This window comes from Epinephelus fuscoguttatus, linkage group LG1, assembly GCF_011397635.1.
Source record: "Epinephelus fuscoguttatus linkage group LG1, E.fuscoguttatus.final_Chr_v1".
NCBI lineage: Eukaryota > Metazoa > Chordata > Actinopteri > Perciformes > Serranidae > Epinephelus > Epinephelus fuscoguttatus.
The window spans coordinates 13828040-13848333 of NC_064752.1; the positions used below are offsets into that span (position 1 = coordinate 13828040).

Below are 20294 nucleotides of genomic sequence, written 5' to 3' on the forward strand. Positions count from 1 at the left end.
TCTCTTTCTCTGTCTCATTGTGTCATGTGGATTACTGTTAATTTGTTATGCTGATCTGTTCTGTACGACATCTATTGCACGTCTGTCCGTCCTGGAAGAGGGATCCCTCCTCAGTTGCTCTTCCTGAGGTTTCTACCGTTTTTTTTCCCCGTTAAAGGGTTTTTTTGGGGAGTTTTTCCTTATCCGCTGTGAGGGTCATAAGGACAGAGGGATGTCGTATGCTGTAAAGCCCTGTGAGGCAAATTGTGATTTGTGATATTGGGCTTTATAAATAAAATTGCATTGAATTGAATTTAAGTATGAAGAGCATCATTCACACAGTGTTGTACCAGTGCTACTGTAGGTTTAGGATAAGATTAGTTTTATCTTCAGGTGATGGATGTGAATCCTTCTTCTGCCTCTCAAGTTTTATTGACGCTACAGTGCAAATAGATCACAGTGCAAGGGTTAAATCCCTTTGTTACCATGGAGATCAGGACAGCGGTCGCCACCTGACAGGCGCACAAGAGGGGAGGGGGGTGTCGGGGGCTGTTGATTGGCAGCAGAAGGGGCGGGGTTAAAGTCATACTCCACGCTCATTGGCCAGCTCCGCGTCACGTTGCCAGTTTGGAATGCAAATGAAAAGAGTTGCTGTGGCCCACCCACCCCTGCTCTGCTCTCTTGCTGCCGCTGCTCTGCTCCGAGCCTGTCGGATACATCCAGAAATGGTGTAGAATATCAGGAAAAACAGCCCGGGACAGCGGCCAGAGAGATCCGCGAGGCTACGAGGCTTTCACGGTAACGGTAAGTGCGACATCACGCTCGGATCTCCTGGCTCGGGGTGTCACGGTGGCCCGACGGGGTCAGTGTGTGTTTGTGTGTGTGTGTGTGTCGGAACGCGTGAGGTTAATCGGTCGCAGTAGCTAACGTCTTCCCGGGGCCCCAAAACAGCAGCAGGGAAAGAGGTTTGTCTTTAGCTTACTTGCTAACCGTCTCTAACGGCTAACTTTAGCCTCCTTATAGTTTAACACAGCAGTGTGATGACGAACATCAACCCAAGTAACGATAGCGCTAACGTTAGCTAACGTAACGTTGTAACGGTATTCAGTGCCATCTATCAGAGAAAATTAGCTATGAATGAATATCAGAATTTATTATTTTAGCCAGCAATAGCATCACTTCATCGGCCTCTCTAGTGTTAGCTTTGCTGAATCACTTTAAAAGTGTTGGCTAAAGTTAGCCAGGTGCTTTCCTTGGGGGACTTTGGTGCCATAGGTCATGACCTTTGGCCCAGAGGAGGAGTTATTCTGACAAGTGTAGGTCATCAGGTTAGCTCCCATGCTCCATCAGAGCTGTCACAGTGTGACCATGGCCTTCCACTGTCCTGAGTGTAGTTAAAATAACATCACAGCTATATATTCCTCAAGCCAGTGTGTCTGTGTTTAGACACCATGTGTGTGGTCATGTGTGTGTTTGCAACTGTATGTACTGTACATGGGCTGCATCTATACAGTCAATAGCTGCAACTAACAGTTGTTTCCATAATGCATTAAGCTGTCTTTTTATTTTGCTGTAATAATTTGTTCATTATCATAAATCCCAGAATCCAGGACAACATACTGACACTGTGTGTTTTGCCCAGCCAATAGTCTGACTTCAAAATATCATGTTAACTGAAGTATACATCAAAGAAAAGAAGAAAAAACATGGTATTTTGTCTGATAAAAGACTTATCAAAGCAGTTGCCAATTTGATTACCTGTTGACTGATTAATCAGTTAACTGACTAACCATTTTAGGGTTGTACCTGACTTTTTAGGTCAGCTGAATCACATTTGGCTGTTCATTACGCTCATTTGAAGTAGTATTCGGCTCAGCAGGATGTTCAATGTGACAGTGACATTCAGGTGATACAGTAAACAAGCTAACTACGTTAACGACGGATCACAAATATGCAACATTGTTTTTTGTTGACTCTAGAGGTCGAGCAAGAGCCAGAGAGTGGATCATATTAAGTTGCTGTGAGCTGTTAATTTGCCACTCCTACACATAAAGCAGATGATAACATTATCTTGAAGCCTGATGTGACAAAGCCTGTCTTTCTGTGGGAAGCTGCCTCCATGTCTGCAGCTGCCTGTACGGAAGAGAAGTGTGAAAGCGAGGAGCGCTCACTCTGCAGCTAAATCTGGGGATCGAAACTTCACCAGAAGTATGCTGCACAATGACTGCTCGACTTTAAAGGAATCTTAGTTGACTGATGTGTCTTCGACTGATGAGTCAAATCTCTGACTTTCAGGGGGCAGCCTCCAAGTAAAACCTTAAGGACTGCCCAAGACACGAACCTCTACATTAAAAGTGTATCTATAATCTGTGCAGAGATTTTCACATGATCACTGTAACATTAGGTTCATCAGTCAAAACAACCACCTCGTTGTTAAATTGAAAACCCAACCACTACAAACCAAGTCAAATAAATACAGAGTAATTAAAAAGAGAATAAGTAGTGCAAAATGTGAAGCTTGAGCAACTTTCACCACAGTGATCTACAGCTGCTACATACAGCCAGGCTGCTGGTACTGAGAGAGAGAAAGCAAAATAAAACCCAAAACACTCAGTCAGTGTCCCACACTTGCCTAGCTACAGGGGAGGCTGTGGCTCAGGAGGTAGAGCTGACTACCCACTAATCGGAAAATCGGCTCCTCCAGTCCGCATGTCGAACTTATTCTTGGGCAAGAAGCGCCAAATTGTGGGTGTAGTGTGACACCGAGCAAGACCACATTGATTGTGACATGTAGGTTAAAAGCATTTGGCTGGTCAGAAGACTAGCAAGGTGCTATACATTTACCTCATTCACACATCATCACATGTGGATGCTAGAACAGTACATAAGAGGCTGTTTGAAGTCTTACAGTTGAGCCACAAAGCCATTTACTTATACAACTACAAGCACACTCTGGTCAGGGCATGTCGCCACAGCTTCCACCTGCATCCTTTTTTTTTTAGCTGCAGCTAGCAGCTACAGGCCGCTCTGTCAGCTGGCTGGTTCTGTGTTCGTGTTTATGCCAGTTGGCTGAGGAGTTGGGGGCACATAACTTCCGAATGGATTTGTGGACTTGCCCAAGATTTTGTGGAAAGATTGGTCATGAGCCAGAGGACAGCTGCTCATGCAAAAAGGGGTGATGAGCGGATGCATGCACATATGCTGCAGCAGCTTTTTTATCTTTTATTCTAAAGGTTATCTGTTTCTCAGAAGGTTGGATTCTTAATCGGCGGAGTGTGTTGTTGTTAACCCACTGAACAATGGCCTTGGTTTAAAAGTCATTGTGTGCATATTTAGCATGCAAGTCCTACAGCTAGTTAGGTCATACAGCCACTTTACAAGGTGGTGCACAATGACACGCTTTGAATCTCTGTATAAATCTGCTGAGTGGACACAGGTTTAGCTCTTGTGTTTAGCTTTACTGGACAACATCACTGCTTTTTCAAATAAGGTCACTTAAGGCCATGGGTGCCTCAGCACCAGACTCCTGAGTACCTACAGGAGCTGCCTGCGGTACACACCTCCTCCTCATATTATGTGCACTCTCAAGAGGGTCAGATCTTGCCCAATAATTTGCTTATTTCAAAAATGAAAAGCAGCAGCAGGCTCCGTGAAGAGGCACATAGTTTTTCCTCAAGGTCACTGGGGTTAATTGCAGGGGGATGCTTTATCAGCTTAAAAGCATGGCAAGCTGTTATTATGGAATAGAGTGTCTTCTTATAAACCTGACATCACACAGCTTTGGAAAATGATCGAGAGACAGTTATTCGTATGTGACTCGTGGTCTGATGCAGTAAGCTGCCTCGTGCTGCTTATCTGAGTGTCATTAGAAGAATGATTTGTTTGTTTCACGAGAGGATGAGAGCCATGGGTCATTCGAACATTTTGTTTCGACAAATTTGCATGTAATTTGGCTCCAGTGCTTCGTCTGCACCACATCTAATAGAGATCAGCATGATCGTCATCACAGAGGCTTGGTGTGTTTAACAGAAATAGTTGCATTGATCTTTACTGATCTTGTGCAAACACAGCATACCTGTGGGAATGCTTTTGTCGGCGAGATCATCAGATGTGCTCCTGTAGGTGCAAGGTGTCAGTAGCAGTCACAGCAACCAGCCAGCGTTTCCTTGTGTAGTGGCATTCAAGTTGTCAGGAGGTGTGCATCAGGAAATCATTGTTTTTTTGTACTTGTTTCAAAGATGGATGGCTGATTTACAAGTTTTTAGACTATTTATGTATTAAATGTGACAATTACTAGCCAGGTTTGAAAGGGTGAAGTCGGCATCCAACTGTGCAGTGATTTAAAACTGTTGTGATGGCTGAAGGAGCAGAGTTGACCTGCATTGCATTAAAAAAAAACTCGATGACACCCACTGACAGTCGACATGATACAGAAAGCTCTTTAAAGATCCACCTGCTGGAAAAATGCAAGAACAAATGAACAAGTGTCTCATGTTTTTTTACTCTTGCGGTGAGGAAATCTGTGCTCATCACATCAAGTGATTGCAGACACTTGGAAACTGAAGTGTTAGTAGTCAAAAGACGCACGACAAAGCAGGGTTTTTTTTTTGTCATCTGCACAAAGCAACACAGCTGAATCTGTTGGTGGAGAGTCGAGTGCTAGAAGTAAAACATTAAAATAGAAACTAATCAGGATCAGCTGAAAGGACCATCCACTTATTGATATGGACAAGTGTCAGTGGAATATGTTTGCTGCGGTTATTGACATAAACCTTGTCGTACAACACATCTTACAAAATGTCACATCAGGTCAAAGACCACTCAGACCCACTGACCCAGTATAGCATTACCTATGGATTATTAAGTTGACCTTTGCATCTGCTTTAATGTCTTTTAACAGTTTATGCAGCGATCAAGGTTGTAACAGGATGTGGCATATTTGTTATGAGCATAATGTTTATGCAAATGAAAAGAAAGCTTTTCGAAAGGGAAAAAGAACTGAGCACCTTCACTTTAACCTTGTAAAACAACAAGACTTTCTCATTTTGGGTACAGTCATCTTGTCCATTGAAAGGTAATATTGAAAAAACTCTTGCATAATTAGTTTCCCCAAGCAACACAGTCATGACTCTCTAATGACCTAGAGGCTTCTCTGTTATTATTTGGATGATTTGAAATGTTTCTAATTAATGAAACTATATTATTGATATTATATTACATTTATAGAGACCAAAATTACCATGATAATTGGTATCAGTGTATTTTTTAAATGTGCTGAAAAGGACTGATGCACGCACTGAAATAATTTCACAACGGTTTATACTGAACACCAGTAATAAAATTACTTTTTGTTTGCGTTAACATTAAAATAATAACATTGACATCGGGGGTGTACTGTTACATTGATCTGGATTGATTTATCGATGCAAAGTGAAAACAGTAATACATATCTCCATCATTGAGAGGGAGCTTAAGTTTGACACTCCCATGGCACATCTGTTACCATTTCCATCCAAGCGCACCTCCTTACCAGTCATTAAAACAGTGCTAGCGGTCCAGCGCCAGGCAGATAATGGTAAGCAGTCAAGAAAAAGACAAAGAGGATATTTACTGATATCGTCTCATATCAATCACAGGCCCCTGAATTGATTTGAATTGAAATCGTATCATGGCGGACTTAAGTCACTGCATCTCGCGATAGATCAGCATGTTTGAATTTCAGCCTGCGTGCACATTTTCTCAGCCTGACAATGTTAAAATAGAGTAGCTAATGTTGCTGTATCGAGAAGTTAGCAGGATGAGATGCCTGACCAGGCAAATAACATTACGTTTTGTTTTATCTGGTAACGGCCTTGTGTAGGTACGGCATGTGCTTTTTCTGTTAACCCCTTATTCCTCTGAAATCGAAAATATTTCCACACTGCTGATTTATTCCCGAGCAAAAAACATTGTCCTCATTGTTGCTCTCTTGGCTGCTCGCCATCTGACTGCCTCTGTTTGACGTTGACGCAGACTTTCAAAATAAAAGCATGTCGGAAAGATGACAATGTAGATCGATGTTTTCACTTTGTGTCGGGGAAACTGGATCGTTGATCATTAAACCGATATATCGATCCAGATCGATGGCCTGGATCGAATAGAATAGCCTGTCTTTGATATGCTCGGTCAAGTTGTACCGAGCATAGATGAGGACAAGGGACCAGTAGCATCTCTGCGTTTGCCTGCTGCACGCCCACTCTGTAAGTGAGGGAACAGCCAAACAAACCCACGTTACATGCTGCTTTCTGCGTCAGGGAGACTGGTGCTGAGTTGGTTGATGCTGGACAGTAATTACTGACTTTATTGAAACGTAATCACACACGCTGTTAATGATAATTAAAATTTGAAACAGTAACACTAGCTGTTGGGAATTTAACAGTAGTTTATTGTGAAACCAGTCAGTGTTTCATCCCTGTTTGTGATGAAGGCAGTGGAGCACTACAGTTTCTGTGCTGCCGCTCATCTCGGCTCGTACCTGACCTATTTCTTTTCCTCTTGGTGTGATCGACGCCTGAGAGTGATGCCTCAGAGACTGCTCTGATAGAACAGTCTGGATTGAAGCGAGTTGCTAATCTGCAAGCTTTGCCAGAACTATTTAACTGTGGTATTTATAGATCAGAGGGAGGATATTTTTTTCATTTCAGCCCCAGTCTGTCTCTGTGCTCTTCTGTCTGCTTATCCCTGTGTTTATTTTCAGAGTTGTTAACTGTCCAAGTGATTTTTAGCATCTCATGGAGCAATCTGCTCTTTACAGGCTGGGGGCTCACTAAATGAAGCCGAACATAAAAAGACCACAGTCTGCCGGGGAGAGTCAAGTGAAAGTGTTTTGTATCCTCACAGCGTGAGTCTATGTGTTCTGGAATGGTACACACACTCTCGGCACACTTAACCTGGAAAGCAGCCAGCATCTCTTTGTGCTGGTCTACTCAGCTGTGCGAGGCAAGGTCCGCCTGAGTCAGATGGCTCAATTACGGCAACCCGACCAATCTTGCCTCGGGATCAGAGGGTATCTCTGTCTTACACACTCTAACAAAGGCAGTGCCTGCTCGTTCTGTTTGGACAAGACCCATCGACCATCATCAGCCTCAGGGGATGACCCCAGCATCACCAAGGAAATGCTGCTTTGTGGAGCACAGGATGTGGGAGTGGACTCAGACTGTTATGAATCATAGGGCAGGCCCTCCCATTGATTAGACATTAACATGAATATAACTGACATGTATTGTTTTCTGTTAAGATTTGTGAGCTCATTAGCTCAACGTGATGACTACGCTGAATGAATACTCATAAATGACTAATTGAGGGGCTGCAGTTAACGATCGTTTTTATTTATTTTACTGACTTTTTCTTCTGAAAATGCTTTCTGATGTCCTCAAGTTTCTGTTTTTTCCTGACCCATAGTCTAAAATATAATGACATTTAAATTACAATGATATAAAACAGAAAAACGGCAAATCTGCACATTTTAGAGGCCATCTATCTTGAATAGTACTAATTGTTTATGCATTTACAGGTATTTTTGAAAACCAAATTTCCCCCCCCCCCCCTCTATTAATTAAGTTCCCATGACCTTCATTTAAAACATTTTCATCCTAACTAGAACACAAAAATGACTCCAAATGTTTGTCACAAAGTGAAGTGTACAGGCTAACATAACCGGTATCGGACGATATTCGCCTCGTTGACTGCCCTTGGCCTTTTATTAAATAAGATGAGATTTTTCTGTTATGTGGTATCAGTTTTGCGCAGGCTAAAAAGCAGTCCTCGAGCCACAAACTTAAATGAATGAGCAGGTACAAGAAGAGTACAGTCATTGTTTGGCAAATGGGCTCTGTGGTCTCACCATAGTGTGACGGGATGGCTTACTTTTTCCCTGATAATGCTGCTTTGCATGTTGAAAGAGAGCTAAGTGGCCACAACTAACAGCTCACTGAAGTTGCACTGAGTTGCATTATGGTGCGTTCAAGGACACAGCAGACAGCTCTGTTAGTCTGTGAAGGGGTGCAGCAATACGAATGTTAAGTGTAAAGTAGTCATTGGATCAAGCAGCGCTACATTTTACATGTCCACATGGATTTAAAGTAACCAGAGGTTCAAATATTCTGCACCTTAGAGGGCATTTTATGAAATATTTTGTATTTGGATAAGAGGCTAAAATATAGAGGGAAAAAAATCAGTTTTAAAAAATAATCTGTATACATGCAAACGGGGCCTGAATGTTAATGTTGCACTAATAACAGACTCCCTCAGGGGCCCAGTGCCCGGATAACCAATTCTGCAATAAATAAATGATAACAAATCTGCCACTTACAGTATCTGAATTTCCTGAAGAAATTTCAACCAGCTTGAACACTTTGTCCATAAATTAATGACTCTGGCAAACAGATGCTGCATCTCCCCTGTGTGATTATAAATAGGCACTCCTCACCAAAAACTAATTGAAGACAAACACATCCAGTTAATATATTCAGATGCTTTACAGGAAGAAATGTTTTGCTGTTGTAAAGGACGATGATGTTTTATTAATCAGCCTGTGTACGGTCTGTGCAGTTTGTTCTTGACTTGTTTTTGTTTCATTGCAAACTTTTCTTATAAATCGTACTAAGTATGGGTTTGGTATATCTTCAAGTAAAGTTTTTAGTGTGTTGGTCGGTCGTGTCTTTGATGTAGGAGCCTTAAAGCAAAGCTCATATGGTGCCTGGATCATTTATTTTTATACCGCTCACCAGAAGAGCTTGTTAGGCGTCTGCGTTCTTGAAACTGATAATGAGCTTGAACGCCCTTTGAACAAAAAGCGGGGTTTATTTGTTTAACTGCCCCTCGCTGGACCACCCCTTCGCCCTCACTTTGTCTGTTTGTTCTAGTATCTCAGAGGTTTCTCAGATGTTGAAGTCCATCATCAAGCAGCTCATATCAAGCTGAGCCACCCTGTTTTTATTATTTTCTTGCCTTCTATTTTTGACCCCCCTCCTCCCCACCACCGCCCCTTCTGCTGCGCAGCTCTGTTAACCAAGTGTGAGACTCATGGCGTGCGTTTCAGGCTGCGCCGCCAGCTAATCTATATGCTAATGAGAAGATAATAATCAATGAGGTTCATGCATGGTTGGCCCCAATCAATACCACATTGCACAAGCAAACGATTCAAATGGCTACATTTCATAGAGGCAGACAGTTGGGTGGCGCATTAATGTGGCGGGGCAGAGCATAAGTATGTCATTATCCTCTGGTTTTATCTCCCCTATTTCACATAAATGAATTCTGTTGTCATTAAAGAGAGGTCTGAATTCGGCTGCGGAGCTATCCCATTTCAGTTTTGGGAGGGAGGGGGTTGCAATTTTCTACTCTTATTGTTTTGCATTTCATTTCCATAACTGCTTTAAATAGGTGGTTTGATGCTTTCCTGCTGCGACTTGGCTCGCCACTCATAGATTGTGATTCATGTCATTAGTCGAGTTAGGGCTTCAATGGAGCCGTTTTAGCAGGATTAGGGTTTGTTTTTTTAGTGTATCACTACCTCACAATGAGCAGTTACTGGGTAATAGGTGTCCTGACGGATCCCAACTCTGCTTCTTTACTCTCTGGAGCCTCAGTGTCAGTCTTGTCAGAAAATTGATGATGATTACTGTCCTGCCAGTAGGATAATGGGTTCAATGCTCAGCCTGGCCATAAGTCACTGCTCCTGTCCTTAGCCGAGTGTTATGATACAAAATTGGCCCACTTAGTGCTGCTGGTTATTTGTGGTGAAGGTGCTTTCTATAAATGGTTTAAACCCTGTCCCGTGGACCTTCAGATTTGAAGCACTGAAATGGAGCCTCCAGTTTTCCAGCTGTCCAGACGCAGACTAAACAAAATAGCGTGCTATCTTTGAGCTGTCATTCTAATGAAATACCTCCTTACCTTGGATTTGACTTTTAAAAAAATAATCTAGGTGATGATTACAGTCTGCCTTATGTTGAAGGGTCCATGCGTCCAAAAAAAAAAAAAAAATCAGTATTCAGGCAGCAGCAGAGGGGGAGGGGAAAGAGTAAAATCATTACCATCATCTTCATTAGAGAGGATCCTGCTGTCCAATCAGCACGCCGCTCCGCACGGGGATTCCATAGGCACCCCGTTGGCTGTCGCTAGGATACCACATAATCAGGAGGCAGGCCGCGGCCTGGTTGGTGGAGTCGGGTGTTGATGCTGGGACGACGAGCTCGCTGTGTGTTGGGGGTAGACAAGAGGGGCTGGGGGTTTTGGATACGGCGCAGATACACGCTCGCACACGCTCATTCATTCAGTCAGTCAGCCAACCAGCCAGCCTCTTAGTGAGGCAGACAAAGAGGAGCAGCATCCTGCAGGAGGACAGCACGCTCCCGGGGGATGGGGCATCATACCCCTGCATCGCGTTGGGGGGGTCGGAGGAGGTAGGAGCACCAGGGTTAGGGGGCTTTGTCTCAGCAGCAGAGTACCCCCTCCACATACACACATACACATACACAAACATACACACAAGCATACATTTCTCTGTGGATCTCATGGCTATTAGAGCCATTATCACACATCAATCGATTTGTGCAGCTGACAAATGGTATTTTTAATGTGGGTCATCAGAGTTTTCCTATTTACGGATTGCAGGATGGACACTGATGGAGGCTCCTGCACTTCCTCACTTGTGATCTAAGCTGTGTAGAGACAGCCAGTCTGTCTGTCAGTCTCTTAACAGCTCTCATCTTCCTGCAGGCTATGCAAATCCTCCAGACACAAATCTGACAGGCGGTTCTTGCGGTCGTGTAATGCCAACATGAGTGGATCAATATGTTCTCTTGTGAGGAGCGCAAAGAGCTGAGATTGTGTTGTGATGGTGTTGACCGGCTGTTTTGCAGTGTATTACAGGCTGCTGGCACTGCTTGATGTGCTCACATTACCTTTACCACTTTTTTCATGGGTACCAGGTTGTTTTTCTACCAAAACCAGAGGAAAGCTTGATTGTAGTTGTAGATGTGGAAGTGGGGTTAAGGATTGGAGTGGAGGGGGAGGAGGTTCTCCATCGCACCCCTTCACTGATGGATGGGTGACTCCTCTCACAAGGACAGGGAATGAAGGCATCATTACCAGAGGGGATTCCCTCCCCTTTGCACACATGAGGAGGCAATGGGAAGCAGACTCTGGGATGTAGGCTAATGACGGCACACAGGCAGCTTTGGCAGCAGTGGTGCTTTGTTTACAACCAGGAAGCCAGACTGGATTTCAGCTTTTATGCAGACTAGAAATTTTAAATTCATGACAGGTACTGCTGAATGCAGCCCCGTGATTCCTTTGTTTGGGGGATTTACAATTAAATTTGTTTTTTGGTATTTTTAGTAATTGAATTTCTGTCATGTGAGTCTCCATATGGGTTTTGACCAAGGCTGCACAATATTATAATTTTTCTTTTTCTTTTAATTGTCATTTTGATGTCAATGTGCACAATATACACACTGTGGAAGACTGGGATATTGCACTCAGGGATTTTTGAGTTAGTCGAAAGAGAATATCAGTAAAAAAAAATAGAAAAAAAGAGGAAACTAACTGCCTCTGGAGTTAGTTTAATTTTCAATTTGTTCAGTGAAAGTGTTGGAAATAATTACAGATATTTCAGTGCCATTTTTTCCTTTCCAATACCAATTCTGATTCCTGAACTTGCATATTAGCCAATAGCGATATGATCCCATTGTATTAACTGTATAGAGCTGTTATTATTTTTTTTAACACTGTGTGGATTTGAAATTATTGCTGTCATTGTTGTATGGCATGGCTCAGGTTAAACCCTTTGCAAAACATGAACAAATACATACAGAGAAAGAACGCCAGACAACTGTATTTTATCATTTAATTTGACTGCAAGTCGTTGAAAATAAATAAATAAATAAAAAAACTTAAAGTGCAGCCACAACTTAGTAAAAAAACTAAATTAATTTAGGACTAAATAACAGTTCTTTGAAATTTGTAATAAAAACATCAGCGCTCCCCCTCGAAATTAAAGCCTTGCACACACGTTGCCTTTTTACGTCAGATTTTGACGTTTAATCTTACATTGCTTACCAGAAATTAGTTTTTCTTCAGCGCTCTGAAACAGTAGTGGCCCGATGCTGCGCAGCGAAATCAACTGTGTAGGCTGGTGTTTTCGAGTGTTGAAGAACGCGTGTACTTGCCGATAGCCAGTCTTGCATTTTAGACGGCACCAGAGGTATTTCAGACTCTGGTATTGGCATTGGACAAGTCTGGAGATCATTTCCTATCTTTTTTTTTTAACCCTAGCAATTTGATGTGTTTTCAGAAAACAAAAAATCAGAACTAAGTACACTATAATATCTGTTTGTTTATCCCAAGTAAAATTGTTATCGCAAGATTCAACAATGTCATCTTTTTCCTCATGTCTTTCAGCCCTAGTTTTGTCTGCTGCTCATGATTTATTTAACTTGTCCTCATTTCATGTGATGACCTCAGACATTCTCGCTCAGAGAACATTGTTAACAGGATTTCCTCTGTTTTACATGTCAAATCATCTTTAATTGAAACATGTAGGGTATATTTTTAATAGGATAATTGCCTAATTCATGAACATCTCATGTTTTCATTTAAAGCACACTCTGCAAACAATAGCCAAACTTAAATCCCAGTCTTTTCTGTCTTTCAGTGATTGATTTGTTTACTCCCATGTTTAGGGCTTCTTTGCGTTAACCATTTCAAGGAACAGCATCTGTTTTTGTAAGATTGCAGTTTGTTTTCAGGTCTGCTTTGTAGCGTAAGTGAGCTATAGAGCTGTGCGCCGGCCCCTAATCCTTTCAGAAGAATAATGAGGAGGAGGAAGTAGCTTAAGAATTTCAGCACGGCGGCGGCGTTGCTTCTTATTTAATTACTTCCATCACACCCTCTTTCCACTCTAACCCATTTAAAATCCTCAACCTGCTAACTCAACCTTCAACCTTCACTCGCTCTCGTTCCTGCCCCGCCACCCCCTCCTATAACTTAATGCTCACACCTCTAACCTCAAGGCTAGAAATTCCATCCTCCCTGTTTTGGCCTCCCTTTTCAGCTGTTACATCAGCTGTCATGCTGTTTGAACCCCTCCACCACACACACACACTCATTAATCCCCCACCCCGTCCTCTACACCGCTCACATCTCAAGTGCTCCTGTTCTGTTAGAGCTCCACTTCATCAAAGACTTCTCAACTTTATTCATATTCTTTAAAACGAACCATCATCTTCACCTCCGCTAAGGAAGGATCCTGTCTCTCCTCCCGTCTTCTTCGCATCTCATCACCTGTCACGCTGAAGCCCCCTCCACCTCATCTCTCTGCGGTGCTCTGAACCTTTTCCTCCTGTGCTAATGGAAAGCAAAGCACCAGGGGACCGACCTTAAAAAAGCTTTTATGGACAGGTCCTAAATCACTCGTTCTTTTCTCCTCCAAGACTGACAGCAAGAAATGGAAGTCTGAGATACTGTATGTCACAGTATCCTTTTGACACACTATAAGTGATTGTATGAGCAATCATCAGGCCTATATTTATATTAAAGTCAGTGACGTGGTTTCATGGTTTGGGGCGTTTTGATGGGAGCGTGTGCGGAGGAGTTTTAGTCACAGTCATTAGAACGACCTCTGATGCCTTCCCAATTAACTCGCGCCAAATGCGTGCGTTCTCGTATATGTGCTTCAGCGTTTAAGATGTAATTTAGGGAGGCCGCTAATGTTAGCCAGCCACTCTGCTTTTTATGCTTAATTCGCTGGATTTCATTAGCCGCCCCAAACGACATTTTTGTGTGCTTCTCTAATCGGCTTTGTTGTGCCGTGCCTCACTTTGCTGTTTTTGGGAAATGAAGTCATCGTACTGCGTTTCAGAAACTGAGTTTCTGCCTGCAATCATACAACAGTGCAGGCTTAGTTCATTTCAACAGGCACCTAAATTTAGATGTAGTATTCCTGGTATGAATTTGCGCATGAAAATAAACAGACTTCAAAAGAATCATTCATTTCCCAGCTGACACTCGTTCGTCTGTGTAAGACAGAACTTTGTTATAGCGTTTACTGCAGTGAGTTCATCTGCAGTCAGATGGCACATCATTCTTTGGAAATAGCAAAGTGATTTCAGCACAGCAGGCGGACATTGTTCTGATGTTTATTTCAGGTGTTTCCCTGACTAAGAATTTACAAAGACGAATCTGATTCACCAAGTGTTGCCCATCATCAACTGAGAGTCTTATCATGCTTTTTTTTTGTGCTGTTCTCATTGCGACAGTAGTTCCCTTTTTTACACACCAGACAGACTTGGTACAGGAAATTATTTCTCAATGGGATGTGTTCCATCTAGTGCAGTATGTTGTGTGGCGGTGTGGCTCCCATTCAGTACTTTCCACAGTACTGAGCGAGAGCCAAAGAGATTGACAGATACAGACATCACCCTGTAGGGTTGCTATGAAGTCAAGGGGTGGCATCATGTTGCCCCAGTGTGCGATTTTTAGAGAGCATGCCGGCATCCACAGCATGATACATAACACCCGTGTCTGCCTCTGGTCTGACATATCGCATGTGTAGGCAGTGCTTTCTAAACAATAACGGCATAACATGGCAATAACAACTATTCACCATCCCTGTTATATAGAGGTTGATTTTGTCCTCTGCTTGGAGGGTAAGGAGCACCCTGACCTCAATGTCACCCCACTTTGTGGACATTTTTAGCTGCTGTTCCTCTTTGAGTTAGCTGCTAACTGCTTCTAGTTGCTTTTAAAATCTCCTGGCAGTGGGTTGCACACATAACATGTAGTCAAAACATTACACCCATCCCGTTCATGGTCCTGTCCTGCTGACTGTCCCTATTACACATATGTTGATTCAGCACCGTTACTACCTCTGCTGCCCGTTTGAAGGCGAGACAACTCTGTCCCCTTATTCCACAACCTACATCAAGGCAGAATAATAGCGTGACATTCCCGCATTGGACAGGGAGTATAGAACGTGCTTTAGTTTGGTTCCTGCTTGCTTTCGTTGTGACAGGACTTCTGAATTTCTCATAGATAGATAGATGCAAGCCACAAACTGCTGTTTCCATACACCTCCTCCCACTGATTAAAACAGAGAATCAGCCATAAGTCCAAAAAGTATTCTTTTCTACAAGTGCCACATTCCTGTGTGTGCTCTGATTAATACAACTATACAAAAATAGGTGATGTATCATGATTTACTGAGAGAAACTAAGCAATTCTTTGTGAAATTAGACATTCAGCACCCTCATACAGTATAACCTGAATGAAATTATCCTTTGTTTCATAACCACAATTTCCTGCTACGGCGACCATGGGTCCAGGGTCACCCTTGTGAATTCTTAAAACTTTATTGTAACTGAAGCTCCCATATAGAAGTCAATAATCAGGCAACTATTTTATTGGCAACTAGTTTGATAATTTGTAAATTGTCAGTTTCTCGAGCAAAAATGCCAAAAGCACTCTGTTTCCTTCTTCTTATATGTCATGATTTATGCTTTTCTTTTTTCAAATTTGATGTAAACTGTGTATTTTGGGGGGGGGGTTGTAAGCAGACATAAGCCAGTAAAATGGGTCACTTTGAGCTGTGGCAAACTGGCATTTAACTGTTTTGTGTCAATGTATAGATAACAGATTAATTGAGGAAATAGTCTTGAGATGAATCGATGATGAAAATAACCATCAGTTGCAACCCCATAAATGTTTTATCTCTGACTTGCTCACACCCTCTTTCACTTCCTTTATGATATCATCACATTAAATCTTTCTTGACATTCTAAATGTGTTGCTGGCCACACATTTGAAGTTGAGCTGCTGATGAGGTGAAGTTGTTTCTCTGCTTGTCCATTATATTATTTTATCTGATGAAATACATTTAGTTTCTTGAGTTTGGGTACAAAGAAAACGAACAGTGTGGCCATAGAAATAAAATTCAGTTTCTGTGAGTGCGGCATTTTCTCATGCCGCTCTCCTTCTTCTCTCCTCAGGCACAGGAGAGCCATTCAGAAGAGCCGAGGGTCAAAGGTGAGAAGAGCAGAGGGCACCATGGAGAGTGAGCCGGGGGCCCCTGCCTCCACGGCCAACAGCACCGGGACCACCACCGCCGCCTCCTCCACCGCCACCTCCTCCAGCACCACAGCTGCCAGCAGTAGTAGTACCTCTAACACTACTTCTACTACGTCTACTACTGCCACTAGCAGCAGCAGCAGCAGCAGTAGTAGTAACACTAGCAGCAGTGCCAGTAGTAGTACTACAGCAGGGAGACAGACGGTGCCTCAGATATCTGTTTACAGCGGGATACCAGACAGACAAACAGTGCAGGTGAGTTTATGGACAGCTTGATATGATCATGATACTACTGCGTGTGATGTGCACACACTCTCCACTGCTCTGCTGCCCTCTGTTGGTGCATATATAACCACATACAGGCCAATACATCATTTTGTAATTGGAGGTAAATAAATGAAATAAGAGGCATTTGTCCTTCGGATCAACACCCCGATGACGAACTCATGAATGGTCATCTCGTATAATCCGTCCAAGTTGTAGGAAGGAATGCTCTCTGTGCTTTAGTGCTCTTGACCCTTTGACCCAGGGATAAGCCCCTACACAGGCTTACCCTCTCTCTGAATAAGGTCCACGCAGCTTTAAGTGCTGAAGCCTTGACAGCAGGGTTTTTGTTACACTCCCCCGTCCCTTTCACGTCCTCACCCTGCTGACAATTAAAAGGCAAACACTATTGTCGCCAGGCGTTCCTCTGAACAGAAAGGACTGTTGGTCAGTTGCGGTCAGTGAGAGCTGTGCTGCATCTCTGCTAACAATTTTACCCCCATTTCAAGAGGTGTGGGTCCGGATGCTTCCGTGACACCATGGATCACATGTCAACATCCTCTCTGGTTACTTGGCAACCGGACAGAGGGCACTTTCAGAGGTGAAGGGTGAGGAGAGTAATTATCAAGGAGGTTTAGCACTTGTATAATTTGGTGAAGGAATCGTGAGACTTTTCTTGCAGGCATTGATTAAGGACAGGGTTTGTTATGTCTGTCTGCTTGAAATGATCACAAGTTTGGACATTTTGAAACATCATAACTAGATGTATGTGTGTCTCTCCAGAGTCATAGTCCATGATTTATTACAGAAATAACATAAATTTGATATAATACAGTCATTCAAAGCTCATTTAATTTGACCACGGCAATTTAACTATACAATGAAATTGAATTATAATAGATAAAATAAATAAATCAAAATAAAACTAATAAATAACCACAGTTTCTATTTTAAATAAATCAGAAATATCCCATATACAAACTAGTAAACAGAGGCCTTCGTACTGGATAATCTAACTCTGTGGAGGGTAACATTTTCTGCAGACTTGATACTTCTTGTGTCACTTGCTGGGTCGGTACCATCCATCCGAATTTGGTATTTTCAATAATGCTGTATGTGCGCATGTCCCTGTAAATAAAACACACAATCACATAGCTTCAGTCACAGGTTTGCATTAAACCTGGAGGAGTTGGGGCTGGTTAGAAGTTAGCGACTTGGTTTCTAATAAGCAGCTAGCGACAAATTTAGTGATTTATTCAGCGAAAAGGCGAGAAGTATATTCATAAATATGTTGTAATTCGTTACCACATGCTGCTCAGAATTACATGGCTCTTGTGCCAGACACAGAGTCTTTCCTCCTCTCTGGCGCAGCAGCACTGTGCAGGATGTCAGTATGTGTGGGGCAGGCAGGAGAAGATGCTGCTCAGTGCACTGTGGGAGTTAGTTGTACTGAGTTTCTGGGGTTTTGTTAACACTCTTGCTTTTTGGATTTGAAGTGCGAAAAATGTTTTGTTGAGGATTTTTCTATTTAATGTAATTCCTGAAGGTGTAAAATGCTTCCATTATCCCAAATTAATGTGCAATGATGCTAGCTACTTTTATTGGAAAAGAGTTAGAAACACTGGTTGGAAGTAGCATTAGCTGCTAATGCTAGCGTTACTGCCTTGTGTTGATGGCTCCACTGTGAGCGCACACTTTGCCGTCTTATATGAGGAGTGAGGTCTGAGGTGCTACCAACATATTTTGTGATACTGTTGCACATTTTGAAGACTGCATGTGCATTGTTAAGATTTCAGGCAGTGTTATATACAGTGACATTTCTTTAGCGTGGGTGTGATGTGGGTGGCTTGAAGCAGGTGGATGATCGGAGGAAGTAGGAGAGAGGCAGAACACACACACACACCAACACACACAAGCTAGAGGCACAGAGCTTTTGTTTTTTAACGGCTGTATTAAAATTTGTGAGCAGATCTGTGGTTGTTTATCGATTCTCAGACTCGTCGATTTTTTAACGCTGACTGAATTTAATATACGCTTACTCTGTTTTTGTGCATGCTGCATCAACCATCTCTGTCTCTGTCTTTCTGTGCAGGTGTTCCAGCAGGCGTTACACAGACAGCCTAACACAGCAGCACAGTACCTGCAGCAGATGTACGCCGCTCAGCAGCAGCATCTGATGTTACAAACTGCAGCCCTCCAGCAGCAGCACAACCTCAGCACCGCTCAGCTCCAGAGCCTGGCTGCTGTACAGCAGGTCAGCAAACGGTCATCACATGAAAGAATCATCCCCACAGTGTAAAGATGATGCTGTTATTGTCTACCCAAGACATGTTTCAGGAAATGGTAAATTTCTCTCTTTTTCTCTGCCTCTCCTTCTCTCCTGCTGCATGATAGGCCAGTATCGCAGCTGGCCGGCAAAGCTCTTCACAGAACGGCACTTCATCCCAGCAAACAGGATCAACTCAGGCTACGGTGAGTGCAGTTTTTAGTGTAGGGCCTGTCTCCTAAGAGCCTCTTAAGTTTAAGTTATCTTTGTCCATTAGATTATCATGGAACTAAGTTGATTTTAGCACCAGGATGCTTTGAGGAAACTGGGCGCCACACCGGCTGTGCTACTTCTCTTTTGCTTTGCAAGAGATTCAAATATCTGTTGGTAACATTCAGTAAAAATGTTCACAAATTCTGGATCTTGTATATTTTAAATGTTGTTTGAAGGAGCTTTATACAACATTCAGAGCATTCATCTAGCAGCAAACAAGTATTTGCTCTGTAAAGATACAGAAGATTTTGAGCAGAAGATGAAGTCATGTTACCTCTGTGTTTGTTGTAGTCCGAGCTTCTCTGCACTGCGCTCATACAGCGCTGATATTGGGACGATTTTGTTGTGGAAATGTTGCACCCAGCCTCCATTTCAGCCCCGCTAAGACACCGTATCATTCACGCTGTCCGGAGGTCAGACTGCAAGAGTTTTGGGTTAGGTTGGGTTGGGTTAGGTCCCAAGTTTACCACCTCCCAAACTGTACGCAGGCTCATCAGGGCGACCACGATAATTTCCAACATGTTTTCAGCAGTTAAAATCTGAATGGTTGCGGTTATGTTCACGTCTGTACAGAGAAGCTGACGATGTTGCAAGGTAACGGGAAACTTTCTAGCCCTTGAGGCTAACGTTAGCTAGCATACTTTTGACAGATATAAAAACTGAGATTGAACTGATAACATCTTGCCTCCAGCTCTCACTGAAAAAAAAGGCAAATTGTGTTGACCGCATCTCCCTTATCATGTTCCCATCTACACACGTTTAGCGTCTGCTTCTGTTTTTCCTTGCGGCAAAACATTATTAACATTGTCCGTTTTGTGTACATCTCTTTTCCCATGATGTGTGTCATGTCATTTTTATTTGTAGCCTACAGCACATTTCAAAGTGGTTTACAGTTAAATATAGAAGACATGAAACAGTGATATGAAATATAAGATGCATATAAAATACTCCACATAAGTAAAATAACCATTCAGCAATCCATAAAGCGTGCGCACTCACACACACACACACACACACACACACACACACACACACACACACACACACACACACACACAGGATACAGTTAGAGCTCACAAATGGACTGCAACAGGCACACACAGAGGCACATGAATACATATGCAAACACACACAACTATCATAAGCCTAACAGAAGACCAGTGTTTCAGACTGCTTTTAAAGGATGATACAGTTGCAGTAGATCTCAGGTTATTGGGCAGTTTGTTCCAGAGAACAGCACCATAGTGGCTAAATGCACCTTCACCTGATATAGTTGTAATCCTAGTTACATTCAGGAGACACATGCTTGATGATCTGAGGGCTCTGTTTGAGCTATAGCTTGTGAGCAGGTCGGAAATATATGTAGGAGCCATATTACTTAGGGCCCTCGAAACAAGCATTATAT

The 20294-nt window shown here is 42.7% G+C and overlaps 1 protein-coding gene across 2 annotated transcripts in view; it reads left to right on the forward strand.

The window, feature by feature from the left end:
- The first annotated feature begins 645 nt into the window (after nucleotides 1–645).
- The window catches only part of phc2b (polyhomeotic homolog 2b (Drosophila)), a 55666-nt gene continuing 36017 nt past the window's right edge, over nucleotides 646–20294 (forward strand). For both annotated transcript variants that reach the window (XM_049563741.1, XM_049564529.1), the window contains exons 1-4: nucleotides 646–783; nucleotides 16008–16341; nucleotides 18443–18604; nucleotides 18745–18822. In XM_049563741.1, coding sequence (XP_049419698.1) covers nucleotides 16066–16341; nucleotides 18443–18604; nucleotides 18745–18822 — 516 coding nt within the window. In that variant the 5' untranslated portion in view covers nucleotides 646–783; nucleotides 16008–16065. The remainder of the gene's footprint in view (nucleotides 784–16007; nucleotides 16342–18442; nucleotides 18605–18744; nucleotides 18823–20294) is intronic.